The following is a 25,378-nucleotide window of genomic DNA, read 5'->3' as shown; positions in this document are numbered from 1 at the left end:
AGTAAGCAGCCTAACGCTACATATCCATGGAGAGCCCTTGGGTTTCTACACTTATTAGATATGATTGAATTCTAATTACGGAGTACTCTCAGCTCATTTGAGTATTTTGTCAATTAGTGTTGATTGCATTTTACAATCTCTCAGATTCCTCACCGCCAGTGGAGTCATGAAAATAGTAGTCCAGCGCCTACATAGTACTTTGCCAATCAGTCCGACATCTGATCCGAGTCTAAGTCGCTGTCCTCATCTACTTATCGTCAGCCCTTCCAATTGAGGCAGCATTAGCCAGTTAACTTACCTTGAGCAAGACCATAGTCAAACGTCCCATCTAAACTCACTTTCAGAGTATCGCGAATTACATTTTGCGCTTCTTCGGTAAGGGTGCTATCGACTGCGTTCAGAATAGCCAGGTTGAAGCCCCTGTTCTTAGGTCCCAATTGTGAAATAAAAGAGAGTATGCCATCAGCGGTAAAGTTACTGAAGGCATGGATGGAGAGACTCTGGAGGCTTGGTAGATCCAGGAACGCAGTGAGCGTTGTATCATCGAAGAATTCGCCGCTTATCCATAGTCTCTCAAGATGAGGGAGCATGTGTGCGATGTAAGCCACATGGTCTGTAGTGAACCCGTCAGAAATGTCTTTGAGTTCCAGCTCTCGGAGGTTGCTGAGCCGGCTAATCACGTCTGCAAGTATTTCATTGCCTGGTGGAAACTCACTCCCTTCGCCGCGAAGGTAGAGATTTTCCAAGGTTTGCTGACAAGCGAGAGCCTCGTGGAAAAGACGGCTGTCCGCCATTGCATATCCAGCTAAGGACAGTGTTGTCAAACGGAGCCCTTCATGGGGTAGAACCTGCGATAACAGGTAAGAGTCGTCGACAAATCGTCTGAGTTCCAAGCGTTGCAAGGCCTTGCAACTGCATATCCATTCAGCAACTCGTGTGACAACTGCGTAGAAGTTTTCGTCTCGCGTAGCTGGTATGGAGTCAGTCAGTACCAGTACTTTCAACGCTGGCGCTGCTGTTAGTGAGGGCAGTTCTGCGATTGTCTCAATGGTGAGACTCGTTAGCTTTAGCTCTGCTAGAGAATCCAGATGCAACCCTAGTGATCTGATAGAGCGAGGCCCCAGCTGAGAGTAACTGAGTACTTCGAAGTACTCTAGCGTATTGGGGCGTAATTCGGTCAAGAATTGTTCAGAGTCAGCCTCTGCATTTCTCGGTGGATCATTTTTCCTGGTCTATATGTGAGCTTCAGAGGACAACATTCGCTGCAGAGCCATACCATCCGTATATTGTAAGCTGTTTGAAATCAGGAGAGTGGTTGCGGATCTTATCGCCAGCATGCTGGCTTAGTGCATCCCCAGACCATATTGTCAAGGACTTTAGCAGGGGTAACCCTTCGATCCATGCAGAAAGAGTTTCCGGTGGCACTAGAGAGCGATCAGACATCTCTGGACCGTCTAAGGAAGATCATGGAGCCTAGATGGAGACTACCGTTACAAGACATCCCTCGTATTGACCTAGTTTTCTGAATGATTGCTTTCAGGTGTCAGCACTGAGGACCAACAGCTATATAGCAATGACCATCAGGTTAGCTAAAAAAAAGATGAGAGACCAACCTGTGCCAATCTTCACCATGACCCAATCATTGTCGGGATAGGCTTTTGACGAGCGAAGGCGTTTGGAGCCCTTGACTTCGTAGTCGTGGGATACCAAGTCCAATAGCTCCGGGGTAAAGAAGTCACTAGATATGTTAGCATCATATAGCTTGTAGTTAGTAGTGGAAGACATACTCCTTCATCGTCTTCGTAAACCGCGGTTCCTTAAGGAGGTCCCCGAAGTCGTCCAAATCAAGATAGCGGATATAGCTATAGTAAGGGAGGTAAGTTTGGTCCAAAGTAGAGAGGATAACGGAACGCCATAATAGGGCCCATTTTCTTATGACAGGATCCTGTTCGCCTCTACTAGACCAGACGGTGGCCACTCTCCGAGACCTGAACTGCTCGTCTTCTGTACCTCCGCCCCTCACCGGCGAAGTATCACATAGCCTGTCATCATCAGTATCCACCACCAACGCGCCATTGCATCAAATTATAGATACTTACTTATATAGCACAGCCAAGGAATGCTCGGTAAAGCATTTCGAAGAAATTGCGCATTGAAAAAGGCTATTATAATCCTTCTCGTCGCCCAGGATATCCAAGATCATATAGAGTACGTCACCGGCTAACGCGAAGGTCATCTTCACGAGAGGATACCGTCAACTCCGATGAAAATAGCACAACAACCAACGAAAAAGACCCAGTCAAACTTTGCCTCAGGTTCTCGAATACAGCATCACCAGGAACGATGCTCAGTCGTATTTCTGGGAGCTGACTGAGGAAGCAAGGCGCCTCCCGTACAGCGCCGCTTATGTAAGCTCGCGTCGTGTTTGCGATCTGCCGTGACGGAGTGACAGGATCCTAATATAATTTAGGAGGAGCTATATCGGGATTCTAGAAGGGAATCACTGCATCTAAAACCTTCTATTGTTATGAGGTACTAGGGAGTTGCTTACAGCTGGATATGCCGTTCTTATCCTAAACGAATATGACAACTCTATCGTTCTCGCTCGCCCCGAAGGCGATATACCAACTACATGATGCTCTGATGTGTCTAGCTAAGTTCGACGATAGCGTGGCAATAGAAGCTGAGATTGACCTGGCAAGTTGATGGCCTGATTGAAGAAGAAATACAGGCCGAACTGGGCTAATTGATTACCGAAGCTTCGCTTAAGCGTGCTCAACTCGACCAAGACGGCCTACTCTGCGTTTGTCTTCGAAGCGGATGGCTTTTTCGAGTCCTACTCTTTCGGTAGGGTCAGGAATGGCAGCTCGTCTAGGACTGCTCATCCAGACAAATTCAGCTGTCAGGTGCTAATCAAGGTCGGAACCTACGTACTAAGTAGTCCCGTATTTGGGCTGACATACCACAGGCCCTCCTATCGGCCTTTAAAGGGAAGACGAGTGGACGTGACAAGGACACTTCTGTCGAACGGTGCGAGGTTGAGCTCCAGGAAGACCTTGATGAAACCGAATGCAGACTCGTCATCAGATTAATATGTGGGCTTGGTAAGCATTCGATATCCTGAGTTCGGGCTTATCTGCGGCTCCAGCTCACAATCCTTAGGCGTCATCAAGCTCTACAAGCTTACGTATGAACCTGTCCATGTGCAACATGCCATATTCGACAGATCCAAAGCGACAAACGAATGGAGTATTGAACCCAAGTACTTGAAGGAGATAACGGATCATTTCGGCCCCTCAGCAGAGCATCTGGATATCTACTCCGAGCAAGGCAAGGCTGTCTTTACCAGCTTTACCACGAAAAGTTCAGACGGAAAAGGTAATGCTACCGGACTGTTCCATGAGTGTACCAGCCTACTCACCGTCTGTCACAGAAATCCTTCGCCAGCCGGTGCACACGTCCGTAGCTATTGAGAAAAGGGACTTCGATTACTATTTAGCAGAAGACCATCTTCACGTTGCCATCCACATGAAAGACTTCAAGGCGGCAATAGCACATGCTGAGACAGCAAATGCGAAGATCACCGCCCGATTCACCCGTCCATCTCGTCCCCTGCAATTCGCCTACGAATCTGAGGGCGTTAAAACCGAATTTACGCTGATGACTAGAGGAGAGTCGCCCGGGGAGGACGTCCCAGGCTCCTCTCGAGCAGCACCTCAGTTATCCGCACGGCAAACTCCAGCACCCGTGCAGATAAGCCAAAGGAACACGGCTCCAGAGACCGCACAAATGCCTCCTCCCCGCAGTCGGTCGATCCGGCCACTCACTGGGACTTCTACTCGGGCTTCACAATCCAACACCGAGACCCAACAACCTCCGCCATCGATGGAGTTCGACAGTCTGTTCGTTCCAGCGGATGACGACAGGCAATGGGACGTGCCAAATGATGAGGATGAAGGTCCAGTCGAGGACGAGCTCGGCTGGGATGCCACTGGAGAGCAGGTATGGCTTAATCCGCCTTCTGCTGCAAGCCTATTACTGACAAGCCCCCCAACAGACAAGCACAGGCCCTGGGTTACGAGATATCGAACCCCGAATGGCACAGGCAAGTCACGAGGAAGAGGAGATGGGCATTCCGCCCACTCAGCGCATGTCACAGGTAAGTCGAGCGCGTTCGCATCTATTGATCGTGCTGACAACCCGTAGCTGCACGGCCTCGGTCTCTTCGACTGAACAGCCACCCTACACCTGTACACAGCAGACCATCGAGAACCTCCCCTCAGCATGACTACCTCCGACCTCAATCCCGAGTAATCACCCAACTCGTCGCACAACCCGCGCCCAGCCCAACAACCTCCCCAACCCCATCCGGCAAAGGAACAGCGCTGCACACCCCCTTCACATTCCCCTGCGCATCCGTAACAGGACCACAATTACCATGCTCCCCCCAACCACAAGCCACAACCGTCCTCACATCAACAAGAGCAAGCACATGCTCACTCCCCACAGCCAACTCCTTCACCACCCCCATATCCCCCGGCGGCAATTGCCCGCGATCATTCCTCCCCCAACTCACAACCCTCCCATCAGAACAATGTACATAAACCCCATGCCAACTAGTCTGTATCCCCTGAAAACAGCCCACCGGCTCCTCCACCCCAGACATAACCCCCCACCTATCCCCCGGCGACCCTAGCACAACAAACTCCCCTTTCTCTCTATCCCCAACCACAACCGTAAACTCCCTTCCACACGCAGCCCCTGTAGCCCGGAACCCTATCTCCTCATCATCATCATCAATCCTAACAGGTTCCCACACAATCTTAGACTCTTTCCCTTTTGCCCCTAACTGGCCTTTCCTCCCCCCTCCCCATCCATATACCTGCCCCCCTGCAAGCACAACAACCGTATGCCCCATCCCGCTCGCTATACTGATAACCTCCTCCTCAAACTCAATGCACCCAGCACCTTCAAGACAGGATTTCCCCTCCCCAAGCCCCAACTCCCCCCTCCCCCCAGTCCCCAAAACATACACTTTCCTCCCAGCCACCAGGAACGTCGCTTCCCATGTAGCTGACACATTCGTAAACGTCTCTTCTTCCCCGACACCATCACCACCCTCTCCATATGACCCATTAACAACCACCCTCCGAAACCTCACCACCTCCTTATCCCCCTCCCCATTTCCCGTGGGTAATCCGCACCGCCCATCCTCATTCCACCCGGCCGCATATACCCTCCCATCGGAGAGTAGTATCAGGGTGTGGTTCCCGCCGGCTGCGATGCGGGATATCGTTGCTGTGTTTGACGAAGATGGTGAGGAGGGTGAGGATGAGGAAGCGGTGAAGGGGTGTTGGTCATCGTCGAAGAGACATTCTGTCGGGACGGAGACGTCTTCTGTGTGTGCGAGGCCGAGTTGGCCTGAGCCGTTGGAGCCGAAGGCGTAGAGGGGCATGGGGTTTCTTTTCTTCTTGGTGGTGGTGGTGGGGTGTGTCTGTCTCTGTCTGGGTTGGGTGGATGGATTGGTGTGTGGTTCGAGGATAGTTGATTCTAGAAAGTTGGAGGAAAATTGAAGTAAAGACAAAGAGATGTATAGTAATAGAATAATATAATATGAACAGTGTATGGAGAAGTATCTAAGGTGTGTTGATGTGAGGGGAGAAGGAGTCAAGTTATGACACCGCTTTTCTTATCGCCTGCCTTTTTCGACCACATGCAGGAGGGTTGGTGGGATGTCCGGCCGGCAGAATGCTTGCATGCGGGGCGGGGCGCGTTGCGTTGCGTTGCGTTGCGCTGGTCCGGGGTCGGACGCATGGCAGTAAATCTTGGTAGGTGTCACGATCGTGATGTAGGTAGGTTACATGTCGGATGTCACTACACGTTGATCCGTGGACGGTGTTTGTTCGGGATGGATGAATATATAGAGCAATGTTGTATGTGGGGAAAGATCAATGATGCGAACCATCACTTCATGGGTATATGATATTAATCAAGGTCTATATACTAACGAGTACCATGTATGTACCTGGGTATTGAGTGCAAGACGAAAGGAATGAAGACATCTCTCGCTCGACAGCTGACAAGGGAAAAACAATGTACTAAGAATGCAAAAATGGAATGCGTGTCATCATCATCCAAAATCTGACGTGCCACATCCAATCAATCACACATGCTCGCTTTCCAAAAATGAACACCCAAAATGAAAGAAAAGAAGAACGCCAGTTTATAGTTCGGACTTTTCGTAATATGATTCCGTAGACGAATCTTGCGCCGCAGGAGGCAGCGCGAAATTATCCGTCTTAGTGGCAGTCTGCTCCATCGGGCGGAACATGGGACTGGTGCGGTGGAAGTAGGCATGGACATGGCCCTCAAGGAGGGAGTCATCCGTGTCCTGCACGAAGTCCTCGCCCTTCTCGTTCTCGGAGATCTTGGCGGTCATAGCAGCCTCCCACTCGGCACGGTACTCCTCGACCTTCTGCTTGTAGTCGAGTTCGGCGTCGTAGTTCTTTCCGACGCCGGTCACTCGCTCCCAGAGGGAAAGGTGCTTGGCGTGGATAGCAGGGCCATGGTAATCTTGCTCGCGGCCGTCGCGGATGTACTGCCAGCGACGCTCCTGCTCCTTCAAATCAAGACCAGTGGTATCGGGCAGGAACAACAGAGTCAAGACCATGCCACCAAGACCGAACCAAGGGACAACGTAGAACTTGGTTTGAGTGTCGATGTAGTTGTACAAGACGGATGCCAGAAGCGCACCGCTCTTACCGCAAGCAGCAGAGAGACCGTGAGCAGTCGCACGAATGGGAGTCGGGAACACCTCGGCAGCCACCAGGAAAGTGACAGAGTTGGGTCCGAACTGGTTGAAGAAAGAACTCAAGAAGTACATCGCCTGGAAAGCGTGGATGTTCTCAGGCCGAGTGTAGTACTCGTAGTGGAAAGCAGGGACGACGAAGAGGATGAAGCACATGAGGAAACCGATCATCTGCATCCACTTACGACCGTAAAGCTTGTTGTCGACAAAGAATGACGCACAGTAGTAACCAGCCAATGAGACTCCGATGTTGCACAAACTCCAGAGCCATGTTGGCATGATAGACGTGCTTCCAGGGCTAAGCACCTTGATGAACTCGGAACTGAAAAGCTTGTTTCCGTAAAAGAAGACGTCGTTGGCGAACCAGCCACCCGCGGTAGCGATAATGCGGAAACCGAAATAACGGAAGGTCAGCTTCAAGGAGTTGACATCGTATCCAGTAACAGAGGCCTTCTTCTTAGCCGCCGCAAGCTGCTTGCTGGCGGCCTTCATGTGGTAAGCACGGTAGTACACAAGCCACAAGGTGCCGACGGCGGGAATGGCGAACGAAATGCGGTAGGTCCACTGGGTAGCCACCGAAGAGTAAGGCGGGTTACCACTACCGTGGTGGAAAATAAGCAGCAGAATAATCAGGATGGCCTGGTTGAAGAATTGACCCCAACCCTGCATCAAGAAAGCACTGGTGACCTTACGACCACGGTGAAGGCGGTCCTCCTTGGTCGAGACTTTTCCGGAGCCGACAGCATTTTCCATACCGCTAGTGGCAGTCATGGGATATTCACCACCTAGAATCATATTGTTAGTGAGAAGCACGACAGACTTCTCGTCTCATTGAGTACTTACCAACACCAATACCGTAGACGAACAATGACCAAGCGTAGCAAATAACCCAGCCGTTCTCAGTGACACCCCAAGCAGCGGTAAGCATCACCAAACCCAGCAACATGATAGCAGCATCCTGGATAAGACCCCAGCGACGACCGAGCCTATTATCAGGTTAGCCATAATTGCCGCGATGTATTTGCCAGGAATCGAAAACTTACCAGTCACCAACAATTCCGACCAAGATCTGACCGAAAATGATACCGACAATCTCGAGATAATCGACAGCGTTGATCCATTGTTTGTTGCAAATCGTATGGTCATCCCAGCAGGACTTGAAGGAGGCCTCGAACAATGGCTTGATGTTTCCGATGGAGAACAAAACGTAACTAGAGAGGGAAAAATGTGAGTATAACGCGCCTCCAGAAACCGTTGATATGGATGAATACGAACCCCTCGAGACCCAGACCAGCACCAGGAAGAACCATATTCCGGAAATAATACGAGATGGGCGATAGAGGATCTTCCTTTGTCATCTGCCAGATCGAACTGAGTTCCCGCTTGGCTTCTGCCGCGTCGTAGGAACCGACGAACTTGACCCGCTTCAGAAGCGGCAAGTCGGCCCAATACGTGCCATCGGGGGTATAGCTATCGTCGGGGCGAATGAGGGCGTCAAAGGCACCCTTCTCGTGAATATCCATATCCTCGAGAGGATTATGGGTTCCCGACATATCGGGCCCATGGGGAGCGCGTAGGCCGAAGTCCGTCATGGTGGCGTCGTCGAAGGACCAGTCGAGAAGTGGTCCGACAGTCCGGAGAATTGACGGCGGAGAGGGGGTGGACGCGAGAGAGCTTGCAACGTCCGTGAGAGTGAGATCTCCTAAGAGAGGAGAAGAGGAGGAAGTGAGAGCAAGCTCAGATTGACCGTGATGAAGGCGTCACACACGATGCGGGCCAAGTCGGACAACGGCCAGCCGTCGAAACTTATATTCGGAGGGTGACGGCAAAAGGAAAATCTCTGGGCAGGCGTGGACCAGAACCAGCCCACCAGCGTGCTCCAGGCACATGTCCGAATGGTGGAACGTGATAAGCCAAAAGCAGGACTGGGTAGCGGAGAAGATCCAACGTAGTGTGGCGGGTTCCACTGGGACTCCGAAGTCGAGGCTGCCGTGTCAGTGGTGAATGGCAGGGCAAGTCTGCCCCATCTTGCCCAGAACCACCTTCTGGTGCAGAGCCAAGCAACCCTAGAAGCGGGTGAAACTTCCCACGAGCCTCGAAAAGCATATATTTTTTTTTTCCTTTTTATCTTTTGACTCTGTGTGTTGCCGGGGATTCAGTTCATATCACGACAGCACAACACAACAGCACACCGGGGAGATGGTTGCACTGCAGAACGCAAGAGGTGAGCTTCTTTTTTTTTTTCCAGGGTCTGAACATACGACCACAACCTGGGCAATCATTCTCCCCTTACTTGCAGGTAGCTGGAGATGGATCTCGTGGTTTCTTGCCTAATTGACCTTAGTTAATGACTCCAATGGATACAGCACTTTTTTAATGCAGCCCACATCGGGTCGAGTGGCGGCGGAACTAAAGTAGAATAGATTACTTTAGTTTTAGTGCGATGATTAAGTCGGCGGGGATCCTCCGGACGCGAACTTGTGCCGCCGGCCAATCAACGGCGCACGTGGTGGCAGAATCCCCTCGAATCCCGCCGGATCGTCTGATACCGCCTTCTAGAATCAAAGACCCTCTTCTCCACCCGCACCAATCAGATGACAGCTGGTCTGCATTCGGCTGCTGGGGTGGCAGCGACCAGCATAAGCGGGCATAAGCAGGTCTTTTCTCTCCACGCTGGCTGGCTACCCAGAAGGGAAGGAGGCCAGGTGAGCATTGCATTTCAAAGCCAACAAGTCAATCAAGTCAATCATGTCTCAACGCTACACACGGGTAGTCCTGCGGAGTAACCGCTTTGCTAATTGCTACACGATCATGAGGTGTGGGGGGGGAGACACTTTTTTTGGCTGCCATGGAGAAGGAGGGGTTCCTATCATTGACGGTTGAGAACCTCACACGACCACCAACTACCACGCACGTCCCATTTGGCCGCTTTCTCCCCATACTACGTACTCACTACTCACTACTGAGTTCGTTGACTTGTCAGCTACTCCCTTGCATAATCTTGATGCTGACAGATCTCTCGAGTCAAAATTCCATAGTGTCGCAAATCTTGTTCCACGCCTTTTCGAAAAGGCACATCAAGGGGGAAATGAATGCGCCAGTCGACACACAGCCTCACTACGTAACTCTGACAGACGGATGGTCAGTCATCTGTCATGGCTGATCTAGATACGACCTACGTACCCATGCTGGATGTTGGTGCGGCAGAGACATGGAGGATGCATGTCGATACCTAGCCTACTAGTCGATCTCCTAAGTTTAGTTGCTTAAAACCGAGGGGGATCTTGGCGCTTAGACACAACCATCAGCCAGTGGGAGTGCGTCTAGCGATCACGTTGCGGGACACCGTCCTGCTGCTTGATGGCAACCACATCTCTTTGAAACTCTAATCAACGCCTATTCTGGGACCCATTCTCGTCACCAATCTTTCTACTCCCACTGTATACCGAACAGTGGCTCCATATGGTCCAGGCATATCAGTGACGGACGGACGTGTCGGATGGTATCCCACATGGTCGCTGAATATGCCGTATCTATCCCTTGCGGGAATGATCTCTGGTACGTGGCTGGATGTCGACCACGAGTAACGTGGGTCAATTTTTCGCTTCTCGGACACTGACGGAATGCTATGGCTGACTGTTGGTCAGATCACCTCCTTTCATCTGCTGTGCTTCCAGGCGGACATATCCGATGCCAGCTCGTGTGTCGCTCCCAGGCAACGATACTAGTAGACACCGCCGAGTCAAGGTGTTTTGTCACTCGGCCCCGGACTTTCCTACTCGGGACGCTTCTCTGTGTTCAGGGGAGCCAATGACATTCGAGCATCAAGCCCGTGCTTGCTTGAAGTCTTCTTGATGGCAGCAACGTTCTCCTATACCACAGTCCTCCTACTATTACCCTTGTCTCGGCACTACATTACTGCATCATATCCGGAGCCTTGCGAGATAGTTTTGCTGATCCAAATCAAAAGCTGCCCCTATTGCTATTGATCCTGCAATCTCTGCTCGTTTGGATTACCTCTAGCTACTGCAGGGTCCGTTGGTGGCGCTCATGTTGATCGATTGCCGTGATCCTTCATCATTTAGCGTTGGTGAGGCAAGCTAGGAGCCACGGTTGGCCACCGTGGTGCGCCAAGGCATCCAGGTCAGCATTCAGGGCCTCATCCGGTTCGTCGACCCGGTGTACCGTTGCGAGGCTTTCTTGACGAGAATGCGTAGAATGGTGGTCAGACGGTGCCCCTTCTGTCAAGCGGTCAATGGATTCCAGATGCAGGCCAAATGACGCAGCTGTTAGCCTACTTTGGCGGATCCAACTTAAAACACGAAGGCTCGAAGGAGTAGTTCATGGCGTATCATGAGTTGACCCCTGCGCTGGATTTCAGTACTGAGGCATCGAGTAGGTAGGTAGCATGAAGCAGTTGCTGAAGGCACCCTGGCCTATCCTGTCTGACGATACCGGGCATGACACTCATGGTGGTCAGCCTGCATATTGATTGAATCCCTTCTAGCCTTCTGGCTCGCTCGACGGATGTTCTTATGCCTTCCGAGAACCGCGGGTGCATAGTGGGACCATCGATGCAGGTAAATATGCCAATGCTGCGTCTACTACTGCGCACTTATTCTGCACTAAAACCGGTGTCGGGCACTGCAAAGCAACCTACATTGACCAGGGGCCCCTCGCCTAATGCAAGGTAACCCTATTGGGCATTTCAGCTCCGTACACGGTGTTTTCGGGTCTCATATCACCGGCATCCCACGCCGCAGTCAACCACCTGACTCTAAATGTTTGTCTTGGCCCGATCAAGTGCCTTGTTAATTGCAAGGTAACGAAGCAGCCGCTTCTGAATGGAGGTATAATTTCTCTTACGTTACGTTGACAAGCACCAACAAGAACAGAGCAGAAGTGTCCCTTGCATGGACGGCTCTTGCCGCTGTGTCCGATCATCCGACTCATGTCAGATTCACCTGTCTTTTATTGCGGCTTTTGCGGGATTTGTGAATGCCTGAGTCAGGGCAATGCGCTCACGCAGAGTACAATTTTTCCTGCCGGCTGCACATTTACTGTCCAAACAGCGATTACCAGCGATTTCTAGCGATTACTGGGGATTGTGGTTGTGCTTGAACTCCAGTGCGATATGGATCATTCTGCTTCTGCTTATTTTCTAGGCTTCTTGTGTAACTTCACAAACAGCGAATAAACTGGCGGAGCATTCCAACGCAAATCCGAAACAACGCGCGTACCACCCCTGCGACCAATAGCTCAGTTCAATGCAATGAGGTGCGCCTTTGACCAGACTGCCATCAACCCGGACGCTGTTTGCGAATGCTGCCGTGCAGCTTCTGGTTTCCTCCTCAGATGCCTCGAAAAAGACATCGTCCTCCACGAGTGCGAACATAACGGGTGCTACGACATGCTTCGCCCAATATTCTCGCCATGTAGGAAGCCAAATAGTTGGAAACTGTTGTAACTCCACAAGGGGCATTGCTGCATTCAGGCGGTCACTGTGAGCCAGAACTTCTGAACTACAGGTTCCTGGCTTGAACATTATTCTATCCTTGACATCCGCAGGCATCGAAACGTAATCCGAGCTGACCTTCTCATACACGGGTGGAGGAGAGCTATTTGCCGATGGCGCCAACTTGTCACCCATTCCGCTTGCGATTAGCCCTCCGAGTGGATATCGCGGCTTCTCATCCTGTGCGTGCATCGCCGCAGCGACGGTGCCTCCCATGACACCAAGACTATGGCACAGGAGGACAATGCAATTGCAACCGCCGCCGAACTTGGACCATAAGGCTGGGAGGATATAGCTATGCAACCAGCGCCCAGTCTCTTGATTGAAGTTCGATCCCTCCGGGACGGGTAGAAATGAGCTGGTTCCACCAACGCAAGGTCGGTCAATAGACACGAACGGGACGCCGAAAGCAATACTTGCTCTGGAGGCGGAACAGTCTGGCGTGCCATCAAAATAATGGCAGTCGTAAGTCCCACCGTGCAAGGCAACAATCAGTGGACGATGGCGGAGAGATGTGTTCGGGTCTGGAATCGAGTGTATGCCGGCCACCGTAGCATTGTTCGGGAGGGGGAGTGTGAATGACTGCATTGTAGGATATACCAGTGGCTTGGAGATGGCGTATGTTGAATGCAAGAATATCGACGAAATACACACAGGCTCAGGGATAAGTTGAACGAAACAGCACAATGATGAAACCCATCACAACCTCACTTCAGGTCCACGGAAAGCTTTACTCTAATATACTCAGTACCATGCACGCCACATGGTCAGGGTCCCGCGGGACCTGATCAGGTCGGTCAGATCTTTTCTAATATAGGACAGGTATGCATACTACAAAAAGTTGTCTATCTCCCAATTTTTCACCTACATCGGCAATCAAGGGTCTAACATGACTTGATCTCCCGAAACTACATACTACTTGAGCAGCCAAGTTGGTGGTGAAGACCCACCTATTTCGGGTATAGGCGTTAACTCCGGGCACGTCCGTCGGATTATGGCTTCAGAACACGGAGATAGGTGGATTACAGTGGGGAGAGTAGAGATTGCATGTTAGTAATTGGCGAGGCTAGGGGTCGTGGAGTTGATATTGTTGATGTTTATTTGGCAGCAGGATATTGGAGGACGAGAACAGTGGTAGTACCTATATATTTCTATGCGGATAGGAAGGATCATTAAAGTTGGGTCATATAGTAATAACAGATCAACTCGTGATAGTATGATAGAGTTTTAACGCATTCAAATTAAAGACTTTGTGTAACAAGTAGCTGATGGGATAAGATAGATTATCAGATACTACGATGCAATATCCGGATAACCTCCCGCAATGCCCTACTAGCAATCACTCCAAATCGAACCGAACTACCTCTGTCACTACACCCATTGAATACTCACCTGCTCCTTCAATCTACACCATTTTCCAAGCAAGATACCACTTCACCTACTCCATCTTATTGAATCTCCTGATTCACCTAGGTAGTTCTGGACCTGACTATATAAACTCCATCTCGCCCCGTAGACCAGACCTCCTTCCTTCTCTATTATCCCTTCTTCAACAGCATCAGTCCTGGCTTTCATACTATATCTTCTATATTATCAGAATCATTATCCTATCTAAAGGGGTATTCCACCAATACTACCATAAACCATATATCATAATATAAGAATATAGAAGATATGAGCACCGACAAAAAAGATCCTAGCAACCAAAACCCACGATAGACGCACAAAAGCCCTGAGTGGTTTTCGGACACTGGACACTGAGTACCGAAAGAAAAAAGCCCCAAGGAAGTGGAATGCTCAAACCCTACCTATCATCGAAGTACAATCTTAGAGATATTCCTACTCAGAACATACTGAGAGCCTCTTCCCCCTTCAATCTGGCTTTGAATCCAAACAGACAGATCGAACAAGCCATAGCTCTCACCATCTTACATATAACCATCTTACTTGGAGTGAGAGCGATAATGGTGTGGAACCGGGTCCTTTCTATAAAAGATGCAAGGGAATAAATCATGGGCATTACAAAAGGTCCGACCATGGAAAAAGGGCCGAGAAGTGGTCAAACCACGCCAAAACGCATCTGCTGAAGAGACAACGCTATCCATCGGATTGATGTCTTGCTCAATATCAAGCATCATTTGCTCTATCCGAGACTCAGCATGGGGTGTTCTTACGACTAGTCACACTCCTTACAGCTATACGTTTAATAGCAGAGGATGAGATAACCTTGATGGGAGCCCGTATTAGTACTATTCCACTGGAGTGAAAAGACGATCCGAAAACCGTCCAGAGCCTGGGCGACGATCCTATAGTCATCGGTTGCGATACGTACAGCTCCATTCTGCCGGTAACCACTAAATTGTATTTGTCTGATGATTGCCAATAATGCCCGCCGTACAGGCGAATGGGTACACTGCGCCCTCCAATCGAAATCAGAAGTTACTACCCGCGCAGATACAGCATGGATGGACGCATAGGCTACATATTCGTCGACTAAATTCTACGCTGAATAGCCGAAAGGCGTGATACTTGGACGATAACGAAACCCTAATGGGAATCCCTCTGGTACTCATCCCGGTAAGGCATGTTGGTCGACTCACATACTATATGTATGAAAATGGATGCTTCTACTTCCAGCAAGTTTCAGTACTTTGGTTTTCCAGTACTATCCCGTGTCTTTCGACCGGAGACGGAGTACGGAATATATAACGAGTCCGGAAGTATGCCCTGAGGACGTTTGACCCGGGGAAGAGATGGACCAAGATGCCTTCCGGATGTGGTTGGTGACCTATGTCGATCCAAACGGTAGCAATAGCTAACAAAACAATGAACGACAAGGACAAATTCTGTCCGACTACAGTCTCGCCGTTGGCAGATCCGACGAAAATGAAGCCCTAATTCGAATCCGGCTGGATGCCATCTTTCTCACCACTTTAGCAGCTAGGAAGCGGCTGGAGTTAGGCAGTGTAGCCACAAATCTTCGACAACATCGCAGGGGTCGTATAATTGGGTACATATTCAGTTTGAGAAAAACTTAAAGTTTGAATGGATCTACAACAAGATGAAGTGCATGCTACAGTGCAGCACAGATTATTCATTCTGAGACAAAGATGCCGTACGGGTCGGTCTATGGCATTTTGACCGATAACTGCGACTAGGTTTTTATCCGGATTAACCAGCAGTCGAGGGTAGATAGGATCTCCCATCGAGACTCTGCTGGATGTGAGCCCTGAAAATGTCACTCGCCTACGAGTCCAACAAAATTGGTTAGACAACGAAGAACTCCAGGTGGACTGTACGGATGAGGAGCTTGCAGCAATTGGCATCATCCCGGGGATGGTCCGGATCCGCTCACTGAAATTTTGGCAAGGACATGCTATTGGGAAGCTCTGGCGGATCTGGACCGAGGAGAAGACGTGCCTTGGAACATCCCCCGCAATCGAACTGTGTTGTTTGTGATAGAGAAGTCGAACAAACACGCCAAGGTGGGGTACTACAAAAGTCTGCGAACCTCATCTGCGTTTGCTAAAAGAGAATGGTTTAGTGGCAGGAAAGACGTGCCGAAGAGGAGCGCAAATGCAAAAGAGATGGAGGAAGAAGAGCGTAGGAGTCGTGAGGAAACTCAGTGATATCACTGGAAATTAGTGATGGATATAAGCAAAGATAACATGTTACTCTAGTACTTGATTAAGGGATTAGTCGAATCAGTTGATATGCAAGTGAATTTCAGTCACAGAGTTTCATAAGGGAACGATTGACAAATATAACGAGATCTAATGCAGCTGATCGACAAGACGGCGTAGAAATAGTGGACAGTCGGTCTTCTATCGGAAATGATCCCTACAGTAGGCCATGAAAGTAGAGTTGACTACATCCAAGTTTCACATTCATCATCGATAGAGAATTCGCTATATAATAGTCTAATGCCATTAAGGGCATATTTTCCCTAATTCAAGGTTTATCATCGTATCACTGACAACCACCTACCACCCACCGCCCTATAGCATAGTCCCCTGTTCATCCTAGATCATAGCCTCCATCTCTTCTTCGTTCCCTCCGGGCTGGACTTCATTAACACCATACATCGAGAACCATGCGAAAAGCTCCGGGTTTATGCCAAATACAACCTCGTTCGAAGCTGGAGAATTCAAATTAAATTTGGATAAGCACCCCGACATTCGTGTCCCAACAAGTCCTTCCGTAGTGAAATCATCCTTGCCCTTCAAGCTGTCTTTATTATCTCAGTCCAACTGATTTTAAGAACTGAGCGAAACGTACGGGATCACAAGTCTTTTTGTCCTCATGATCAAAGCGACACAGTACCGAAAAACGCCCGTCCATAGAACAACGGATGTCATAGTCGACGCCTTCCTCCGGCTTGTATATTTTGTTGATATGGCGGAGACAATGTATACACAACAGGCAGCGGATGTCAGCAGGGATTTCCTGCTTGACTCTCGTGTTTCGACTTGGCATCGTGAAGTTTTCGAGCACAAAGGAAACGAACAAAAGACAGACAATGAATCCCATGTCTAGGTATTTGTACGTCCACTCGCTGCCAAAATTCCGCCACACACCCCCATCTTTCATGTATCGCTAAATTGGCATCTTTATGCCAAAAAGAATAATTCGTGCGGCCCTGAAGGAGGCACTTGATCTTGTCGTAGATCTATTCAAACTTAAACTTTAAGTTCTTCTCAAACTGAACATACTGACTTGTACGACCCCTGTGATGAGGCCGAAGATTTGTGGCTATGCTGCCGGAAATCGAGCCGCTTCTTAACTGCTAAAGTGGTGAGAAAAATGGCATCCAGCCGGGTTGGAATAAGAAATAGCTGTTTCTATAATGAACCACGCCGTCCTTCATGGGGATGTACTCCTCAACAGCAGATAAAGTAGCGCTGCGCATAGACTAGAGCGACATACTATTCCGGATCCTGTCGTTACCATTAAGGCTTTCGGACGTGCATTTCGAGTGCACGACGAATAGGTACTTGCCTCGGTCCCATAAGACATCTAGGCCTCAATAGAACTGTATGGTTGTATAAAATGACAACAGACTGCAGAACGGTAAGAACTCCATCACTAAGGAGGAGGCAATACTGCATGTACTGCATTGCGAGACATCTTCCCAGAGAAAGAGCAGTTCTTCTCATCCCTAGTTACAGTAACTCCACAATACGAACATGCTTTGGCCACTTCTTCTGAGTATATAATCGTTATAATTCTGCAGACGCACATCGGGCAGACCGTATCCATCACTAACTTAGGAAAGCAGCCGAGCTTATGATGATTATTTATCCCTCCAGTATTCGCATCACTCATGTTGGGAGACATGTTTGTATGTAACGACTGTGTTCGATGGTATTGAAGTATGGTGTAATGTGCACTCAGTCGCACATTTGAGAACTAGACACGCGGATCACTGGAACAACAGAGTCTACTGGCCAGACTCGGGAGCAAGTCCTCCTCCCTGATTGAATCCAGACCTTCTGTACCTCGAGCCAGCTCGTCCAATTCCCTGTAGTTCCGGGATTGAGTCCTTTAGAACGCCGCATAAGATGGGCACTTGCGCAGCACATGTGAAGATTCAAGCCCACTCCACTCCACCAATATTGTAACCACTTACCAACAATCCTACCCCGCTACCGGCTGACTTGAAGGTGATTATAATCTGTGGTGCTGGACAGCGGGAGTAGCGGTCTGTACCGACCCATCACTCATCTCAAGGGTTCTGTTCCTGCCCCGACTATATACTCCAGCTCTTCATTTGGTCCTATATGGAAGGTACTACCGCTTTTAGAACCATGTGCTCATGTAGAAGCTGGAATGGTAGGACGTATGCTGTTATTCCGTCCCTTTGGTAGAGATAAGTCAGTGTAGATATATAACTCCAAAGGAATTGATCTCATCTTCAAAGTTGATCCATTATCTAGGAAAAGATCTCGGACGAGACTTGTCAAAGATACAGTCGGTCCGTTCCAACCCACGCCCCTTGCCTCCTTTCTAATATGCTAAACGAGTGTGAAATTACTCCATTAGAGAGACCATCCGTGTACTGTCCAATCCTTTAGACACGTACTCAGCCCACCCAGCTACGTCTGGGGGAGAGCAATGGTCCATATCTAGTCCCTGCGAATTTCGTTTAGGGTATTTTTTTGTCGGAACACAATATTAAAGAGTATAGTCGGCTCTCTTTCTTGTCTCTTCCTGCCATCCTCGAGTAGATATGCGTATGCGTATATCCAAGCTTGGGGAAGTAGATATATGCGCGACGGACAATAAAGTGAACGACGGAAGAGTCCATATCAATAGCCTGAAACGAATCGAACGCCAGCCAGCACCCCCCTGCCCCTCTTTTCCCTCCATCTCGCATGATAACCTCCGTACGAACTTCAGGCATAAAGCTATCCGTCTAGAGGCCATTCCCAGAAAATGCTGCAGTTTCAGCACCATGGTCCTGAGAAATCGGATCTTATCTTCACCATGCTAGTCTGTTGTACGTTCGCAACAGACGTGTGTGACAACGGCTCATTCTCGCTCTGCATGTGCGTTTATTAACGGTGAGCTAGCTCAATGTAACCCTCAGACTGGAATCCAGAAGATGCCTGATTGGTAGTATACTTGGAGTAGTATCAAATGTTATATTTTTCTTGGGTTGGTAGTGTCATTCTAACATGTAGACTAGACTGTGTACTAATGTACTAAGTATTGAAGGGTTCCATTTGTATATTTGAAGGGATTGTTCTTCATCCCTTTAGATGTTGAGATAGAGAGATATCAATAGAAGAGACAAATTGAGAAGATGGAGGCCGGCAGGGAGGAAGTTTTTATACTAAAGGAGGATGTCATCTCAGGTAATAATGGTGAGTGAGTGGCTTTAACTAATGGAATGGGTATGGTGAAGGAAGAAGATTTGGTTGAATGGATTTGAGTGAAAAGGATGTTGGAAAATGATTATATGATATAGACTTGAAGTATTTTGGGGCATTCGAGAGAGCGAGGACACGTAGGGCTCCTTATTTAATCTGTAGAGACGTGGTTGGAAGAGTATGTAGGTCTTGGCTGGTATCTGCCACCACTATATTGAATCCAATGCACGCAGGTTCCAATTGTACTGACAGTAATAGTTCGTATCTACGTCATGTTCATCGAAGGCAGGACAAGTTGCAACGAGACATTCAACCCCATTCATGACTACGCGCTATAGATCTTGGATATCGTACGCATAGAGGTATATGATAAAGGCAAAAACAACCAAAACAAAACAGGGCAAAGGACTAAATGAGTTGGTTTGGGAAGAATCCATCCCAGGCAAAAGGCAAATATGCGATTGCAATGATCACTTCAAAACCGACATCTGTAGCAAGAAAAACACCTTCGTACACCATCGTTTCACTTGGTATCATATCTGGAATGTATGAACGCAAAATTTCCCATCTTCCACGGTTTGGTATCTCATATAAAACCTTCCCAAGGGCACACACATTTGGCACCTACACACCCCGGCTGAAAACGACCAAGCACAATAAGGAGATCAATGACGAACATCTCGCAAGAATAGAATCCAGGTGTAGAGGGGAGAATATGACAGGGAAGGAAAGGATTATGCAATGCTAATGCCTTTCTCGTATTCTTCTTCCCTCTAGTGCTTTTTTTGCATCTTTTCTTTCACTTCCTGACGTCTTATTTGGCTTGCACTCTGTGGTATCAAAATAAATCCGAAACACGAATCGCTGACAACAAATCAAAACGAAAAACAGAAACTAAAAGAAGAAAAGAAAAAACAGAAGTCTCTTGGGGTATACTGCTGCAAATTGACATTGATTTTAACGCGGTGGCCCGATTGGGGCCGGGTATCCAGAAGTAGAATTGGAAGTACTAGGACGACCACTGTCAAAAGAAGCGCGCGGGTCATGCTTGGGGGTCATGTCCCCTGGCGCGGTACCGAATGGAAATTTGGTGTCAAAGCGCGCGGGCCAGCCATTGCTGCTGCTGTGGCTGTGAGAACTTCCGAGGACAGGCACGTCGTCCTCGGCAAGGTTCACGCCAGAATCATTCCATGGGTTGCGGTAGCCACTGTCTCGAGACTCCATGGAGACCAGTGACGCCTTCGAGGCGTTACTGGAGGCATGCTTAAAGAACGATCCGGGAGAGGCCGAGTGATTCTTGCGGCCAATGAACGAAGAAAAGGAAGAGATGCTGCCAGGCTTCCGCAGTCTCTCGAAGATGGACCCGCGCTCGCTGGTCTCATCCGAGAAACTGGGTCGAGTGGGGGAGTCGGTGACAATGGGAGCAGGCGCATGCTGCAGCAACTTGGAGTCAAAGAAGGGGAGAGACTCTTCAAAAGAGTCCGACTTGGGACGGGGAATAGCTCCCTTGACCGTAGTTGCGTCAAGGCCGTGAGCGACCAATCGGGAGATCAGGAAGTCGATGGCATCCTTGAGTCCGCCGGCATTGTTGCGAGTATATCCGAGCACAACCCGGTCTTCCGGCCCGAAGACGGGCGAAGAAGAGCCACTCTCCGAAGCCGAGGCCGGAGGGTCCGAACTAGTATCAACGGTGGTATCGACCTCGTATTGGTCCTTGAGCTTGGCACACACGTCGTCGTGGAACTCGGTCGACTTGAAATACTCGCGCAGCTCGGCGGAGCTCTGGAAGAGTAGCTCGTGGCTCTCCGGAACCATTCCCTGCTAACGTTAGAACTGATGATATCCATACTGGGCGGTCTACTTACCAGTAAGGCGTCAACGGCCTGTGGGACCTGGTACTCGGGTCCGGAAATAGTCACGACGTCACTGGCAAGTTCGGTGCTAGGGAACTCGATCTTGCAGTTCCACTTCTTCTCGAGCTCATCGATTTCGGACATGCGCGCAAGTAGTTCACGGTGATACAGCCGGTTGATGACGACACGTTCGGAGACATACTCGGCATCCTGTCCAATTAGCAACGACACTCAAAACGGAAAATGGCCGGACTTACGACTTTCTCGACCATGTCCATAATCTCCTGCTTGACCAAGTCCAGACTCTGGGCGTTACGGGCAGGGGTCCGGCAAATGACATTGTCAACCTTGATGTCATCTTCCTCCTTGCCCATGCCACCACGGTCCATGGCGTTGGAGAACTTGACAAACACCGAGTATTTCTTCATGATGCGCTGGATGTGCTGGCCGCCAATGCCGATGATGCGCTTGTGGTACTGGTCTGGCACGTGGAATGAGATCGACGCCGGCATTTCCTGTTCAACAAGATCCAAGCCATTCTTGGTGGACTCGTACTGGTTTCCACACACGTCAATGTAGAAGTTGTACTCGTTGAAACCATCGAAGATGATTTGCACGTTGCCTATATACGTTAATATCGGATCATGTGGCGAATACGGCAAACTCACTCTGGCCCATGATCTTGTTGATCTTTCCGTTCTTCTTGCCGCTGACGAATTCCTTGTGCTCGTTGGCGAGTTCGATCTTCACGCGCATCTGGTATTGGCTGCGCTGCACAAAAGGGATCTGGTTGATCACCATCATTGCTGCCTTGACCGCGTCATCCGAGCCGTTGATGGTGAAGGTCAGGTTGTCAAAGCTGACTTCAGCGCCCGAGTTGCTGCAAATGTCGGAGAGCATGGTGCGGACGTCTGCGGGAGACGGCGCCCGGAAACCCCCTTGCGACGGGTCGGGCATAATGATCCACCACGATGCGCTGTAAAATTGACCAGCCTGCAAACGTTAGTCCAGACACAAAGCAGTCTACGCGTAGAGTAACCCTACCAAAGCCATGATCTCCCGCACGGTGCGCTCGACGTGCAACACTTCGGTGCCCTGGATGCGAACCAGACCGCGCTGCGTACCCAGCTGAGGGAAGAGGACGTAGGAGCCGTTCATCTCCATCACCTTCCGGACCTTGTCCAGACGGTCGAGCAGAATGTTGTCGATCTTGTTCGAGTTGACAATGACATCCTTGACATAGATCTTCACGCCCATCACCAGTTCCTGAAGCTTTTGCTTCGCACGTGCAATCTGCTCCTGCGTATCACCGGTAATGTAGACCTCGTTCTCGCTGCGACGGTGAGCACCCGGCGGCGTGTAGCCGAAAATGCGGGGAAATGGCGGCGGGAAGTAAATGGCCGTGCCAGTGGCCGCCTCAATCAGCTTGATGTTCTTGCGGGTACGGCCGCAGACCAAGGTGTGCATGGTCAGCTCCAGCTTCACGGCATCCACGTGACGTTTAAGCTAGTAGCAGTTAGTTTCCAGGACGTTGATCGGTCGGAAGAAAGAACCCACAATCTGATCGATCATAATCAAGACCCTGGTCTTGGCATGCTCAGCGCTCTCCATATCGCCGTAGATGGACACCCGGAAGCGTTGATCCAGCCCATTATCTGAAGCGTAACCATAAGAAGACACCACCGCACTATCCGTATCGCGGATTTTGGGGCTCAGGAGGAAGATATCCGTGCCCGTATAGGCCGCCAGCGTATCCAGATGCTCCAAGACGCTCGCTCGGATATTCTTGGTGGTTCCGTCCAGGATCAGGTGCATGTCCACATCCACGGTCGCACATCGCTACAACATGACCCGTTAGCGGATATAACGGGATCCAAGTACCATAACGTGAAAATATTTCAACATACCAACAAGATCGGGGTCTCGTTCAACACCCTCGCTCGCATCTTCCGCACCGTCTCTCCATCACCCGTGATGCAGACATTGGTCGCCAAACCCTGGGGGCGCCGTTGTAGCGAAGGAACAGTCTTGGGCTCCGAGGAGGTCACAGCCGCCTCGACCCTCCCGTTACTGCTTTCGGTGATTTGTCGACACAATCTCCGCAGGGCGTCGACATTGCTCGCGTGAACCGGAAGCTGGTGGACGGGGGTGCCTTCGGGAGTGCCCTCGGGGAAGGTCCAACGTTGAAGGGCGCCAGGGCTCGCATGCAGGACATCGTCGACGTCGGGACCGGCAAGAGTCGAGGAGAAGGGCACGTTGAACGAGAGATTGACGGTCGGGTCGATGCCGGTCGGAGGAGTCATGGGCGGCGCGCCATGCGGTCGACGGAGAGAGTGAGAAGTCATGTCGGTATGCGGTCGAGACATGCCAAAGGTGGGCGTCATTCGCTCCCAGCCATGACGGGCCTGGCCCGTAAAATTGGAAATCTTGTGCATGACAAGGGGAGGTCAAGTCTCTAGCCCCTTGAACAAAGTCGAGGGGAGAGAAGGTTGTGGAGGGCCGGAGGGGAGGGAATGGCGAACGAATGGGCGAGGAGGGGGGGAAGAGAAGAAGCGGAGGATGAGAGAAGACGGACGGGATTGGAGAGACGAAAGGTGACAGTCGAGAGCTGCAGTCGCCGTTCCCGACAGGAAGTGGGCGCGCAGATGGCAGGAAGATGGTTGTTTGTGGAGGAGGGTGACTGGCCACGGACGGGGTGGAATCGGAATGGGAGGGAAAAAGGATGAATCACAATCAGGTCTACAACCAAAACGGGTATCAAGCAAGAAGGAGGGGGAGGTGCACAGATGAAGAAGAAAGAGGATTGGAAGAAATGAAGACGGAGGGAGGGGAAGGGCGCGGAAGTGGGAAAAAAAAGCAGGACTAAGGAAGGAAAAAGGAAAAAGAAAAAAATAGGGAAGAAGGAAATAAATCCAAAGCAGAAAAGGGAAGAGGAAGAGAGGAAGGGAAAACGAGAATGGGATGATGGATCAACAAAACGGCGTTGGGGGTCTGTTGGCAGCACCAGCAGCAAAAGCTTTAGACTGGATTTTGAGGGGGGGAAGAAAGAGGAGAAGAGAGCGAGAGAGAAAGGAAGGAAGAGCAAGAGATGATGGAAAGGGAATGGATGGAATTCCTCTGGCCGAATTCAGGCAAGCAGCAGAGCCAGTCAGCGCCTCTTTTCAGCTGCTTTGGCTGCGTTGCTGGAAAGTTGGTGTGGATGGCTTTTTGGAGGGGCGGAGAGAGCAGAAGAGCAACATCAGTCAAAGTCAGTGAGAGTGAGAGAGTGGGAATTTCCCTTTTCTTCACACCTTCTTTCTTTCTCTTTTTTCCCAGGCACCGATTCCAAAGGGACTCGACTCGACCTCGAGGAGCTACCCAGCTTATACTGACATACCATGGGGGCGAGTCAAGTTACACTTGAATTCTTTTCAAATCTCCACATCTATAGAGATACAGTTGATTACTGTCCTAATATCTAATATAGATTCTAAATTCCTCTATCTTCTGGGTTTTATTTATTCTCAATTGCATCCATCCCCATGATGGTCAGTCAGTCAGTCAGTCAGTCAGTCTCTCCCTTCGAGTCCTCAGGCGGGAAGGGCGGGTACTCAGCCCAGTGTCTAGGCCCAATGTTTGCATCGCCTGGAGCCAAAGTACCACTCGAAACCTGGTGTGGCCATTCCTGCTGCTACTGCTGCTACTGCTGCTGCCCTCTCCCCTCGCTCTGATCACTTGCTATTCTTTTGATTTTCCCAGCTGACGCTAGTTTACTAGTTGACTAGTATCGTTTATCGCCTGAATCTCGACCTCCTTAGGGTCCCCTCCAATCAACATTTCCAGAAAAGAATGACTCCTTTCATCATCCACCCGCCAACATACTTTTTGTAGACTAGACTAGTATCTGAGGGTGAACTGACTGGCCTTGGAATTCCACACGGGAAACTCTCTTTGACTACTGGACCTGTCGTCCATTTCTCGTCATCACCATGGGAGAAAAAGTAAACTCAATTTCTGGCCCCAGAAAACTAACTCTCTCTCTCTCTTTTGACCTCGAGTCAAATACTTTATAAAACTAATATAAAACTTTACAACGTTATTCTTCCATTAATTACCTCTCTTGAATTATCCTAGAGACCATACACAGCCCCTACGAGAAGAAGGGGGGGGTGGGAAGATATTCCACTTCACATCCTCGATTGCGTTCATCCTAGTCGTCCCTGCACGGCTCCACCCGGCTTGCCCGTTTCGGGTCTGCAAGCGAGAAATCCCGGTCCCGTAAATCACGTGGTTGCCCGGCATTACGCTGTATTCCTATTACGCTACCAGGTACTCATGCCTCAGGCTGAAT

The 25,378-nt window shown here is 49.9% G+C and overlaps 6 protein-coding genes across 6 annotated transcripts; 1 reads left to right on the top strand and 5 right to left on the bottom strand.

Annotated features, from left to right (window-relative positions):
* Positions 1-87: 87 nt before the first annotated feature.
* BDQ94DRAFT_145810 (uncharacterized protein) lies at positions 88-2,330 on the bottom strand. The gene is made up of 7 exons (XM_026766711.1): positions 2,100-2,330; positions 1,788-2,042; positions 1,614-1,738; positions 1,489-1,533; positions 1,277-1,424; positions 299-1,227; positions 88-247 (listed from the first exon to the last, which is right to left on the bottom strand). The coding sequence occupies exons 1-7, from the start codon at positions 2,234-2,236 to the stop codon at positions 207-209; spliced, it is 1,680 nt and encodes a 559-aa protein (XP_026625311.1). The 5' UTR covers positions 2,237-2,330; the 3' UTR covers positions 88-206.
* Positions 2,331-2,583: 253 nt separating this feature from the next.
* On the top strand, positions 2,584-4,233 carry BDQ94DRAFT_160242 (putative DNA repair protein rad9; the record flags this gene model as incomplete). The annotated part of the gene is made up of 7 exons (XM_026769190.1): positions 2,584-2,697; positions 2,760-2,918; positions 2,969-3,104; positions 3,163-3,378; positions 3,434-4,002; positions 4,058-4,159; positions 4,207-4,233. 7 exons carry the CDS (start codon positions 2,584-2,586, stop codon positions 4,231-4,233), a joined length of 1,323 nt encoding a protein of 440 aa, XP_026625310.1.
* A 1,725-nt stretch (positions 4,234-5,958) lies between these two features.
* BDQ94DRAFT_145806 (putative MFS phosphate transporter) lies at positions 5,959-8,676 on the bottom strand. The gene is made up of 4 exons (XM_026766710.1): positions 8,084-8,676; positions 7,852-8,019; positions 7,652-7,794; positions 5,959-7,593 (listed from the first exon to the last, which is right to left on the bottom strand). The coding sequence occupies exons 1-4, from the start codon at positions 8,398-8,400 to the stop codon at positions 6,224-6,226; spliced, it is 1,998 nt and encodes a 665-aa protein (XP_026625309.1). The 5' UTR covers positions 8,401-8,676; the 3' UTR covers positions 5,959-6,223.
* A 2,253-nt stretch (positions 8,677-10,929) lies between these two features.
* Positions 10,930-12,157, bottom strand: BDQ94DRAFT_145804 (uncharacterized protein). Its single transcript, XM_026766709.1, has one exon. It carries the CDS (start codon positions 11,759-11,761, stop codon positions 11,489-11,491), a length of 273 nt encoding a protein of 90 aa, XP_026625308.1. The 5' UTR covers positions 11,762-12,157; the 3' UTR covers positions 10,930-11,488.
* Positions 11,866-13,141, bottom strand: BDQ94DRAFT_51751 (uncharacterized protein). The gene has a single exon (XM_026775957.1). It carries the CDS (start codon positions 12,909-12,911, stop codon positions 11,970-11,972), a length of 942 nt encoding a protein of 313 aa, XP_026625307.1. The 5' UTR covers positions 12,912-13,141; the 3' UTR covers positions 11,866-11,969.
* Positions 13,142-20,047: 6,906 nt separating this feature from the next.
* On the bottom strand, positions 20,048-23,809 carry BDQ94DRAFT_51693 (KH domain protein). The gene is made up of 7 exons (XM_026775956.1): positions 22,956-23,809; positions 22,606-22,887; positions 22,093-22,554; positions 21,717-22,041; positions 21,306-21,670; positions 21,061-21,258; positions 20,048-21,013 (listed from the first exon to the last, which is right to left on the bottom strand). Exons 1-7 carry the CDS (start codon positions 23,481-23,483, stop codon positions 20,153-20,155), a joined length of 3,021 nt encoding a protein of 1,006 aa, XP_026625306.1. The 5' UTR covers positions 23,484-23,809; the 3' UTR covers positions 20,048-20,152.
* Positions 23,810-25,378: the final 1,569 nt, after the last annotated feature.

This window comes from Aspergillus welwitschiae (genome assembly GCF_003344945.1).
Source record: "Aspergillus welwitschiae strain CBS 139.54b unplaced genomic scaffold BDQ94scaffold_20, whole genome shotgun sequence".
Classification (NCBI taxonomy): domain Eukaryota; kingdom Fungi; phylum Ascomycota; class Eurotiomycetes; order Eurotiales; family Aspergillaceae; genus Aspergillus; species Aspergillus welwitschiae.
This window is presented reverse-complemented; position numbering and strand designations above follow the sequence as displayed.

Excerpts from the sequence above, each read along its gene's own strand:
- BDQ94DRAFT_145806 (XM_026766710.1), bottom strand. The coding sequence starts at position 8,400 with ATGACGGACTTCGGCCTACGCGCTCCCCATGGGCCCGATATGTCGGGA. Across the intron at positions 8,020-8,083 it reads GCTGGTCTGGGTCTCGAGGG|TTACGTTTTGTTCTCCATCG; the intron begins GTTCGTATTCAT and ends TTCCCTCTCTAG. Across the intron at positions 7,795-7,851 it reads GTCGGAATTGTTGGTGACTG|GCTCGGTCGTCGCTGGGGTC; the intron begins GTAAGTTTTCGA and ends ACCTGATAATAG.
- BDQ94DRAFT_51693 (XM_026775956.1), bottom strand. The coding sequence starts at position 23,483 with ATGCACAAGATTTCCAATTTTACGGGCCAGGCCCGTCATGGCTGGGAG. Across the intron at positions 22,555-22,605 it reads TGATTATGATCGATCAGATT|CTTAAACGTCACGTGGATGC; the intron begins GTGGGTTCTTTC and ends AACTGCTACTAG. Across the intron at positions 22,042-22,092 it reads TGCGGGAGATCATGGCTTTG|GCTGGTCAATTTTACAGCGC; the intron begins GTAGGGTTACTC and ends TAACGTTTGCAG.
- BDQ94DRAFT_51751 (XM_026775957.1), bottom strand. The coding sequence starts at position 12,911 with ATGCAGTCATTCACACTCCCCCTCCCGAACAATGCTACGGTGGCCGGC.
- BDQ94DRAFT_145810 (XM_026766711.1), bottom strand. The coding sequence starts at position 2,236 with ATGACCTTCGCGTTAGCCGGTGACGTACTCTATATGATCTTGGATATC. Across the intron at positions 2,043-2,099 it reads TCCTTGGCTGTGCTATATAA|GCTATGTGATACTTCGCCGG; the intron begins GTAAGTATCTAT and ends TGATGATGACAG. Across the intron at positions 248-298 it reads TGACTATGGTCTTGCTCAAG|ATGAGGACAGCGACTTAGAC; the intron begins GTAAGTTAACTG and ends GACGATAAGTAG.
- BDQ94DRAFT_145804 (XM_026766709.1), bottom strand. The coding sequence starts at position 11,761 with ATGAGTCGGATGATCGGACACAGCGGCAAGAGCCGTCCATGCAAGGGA.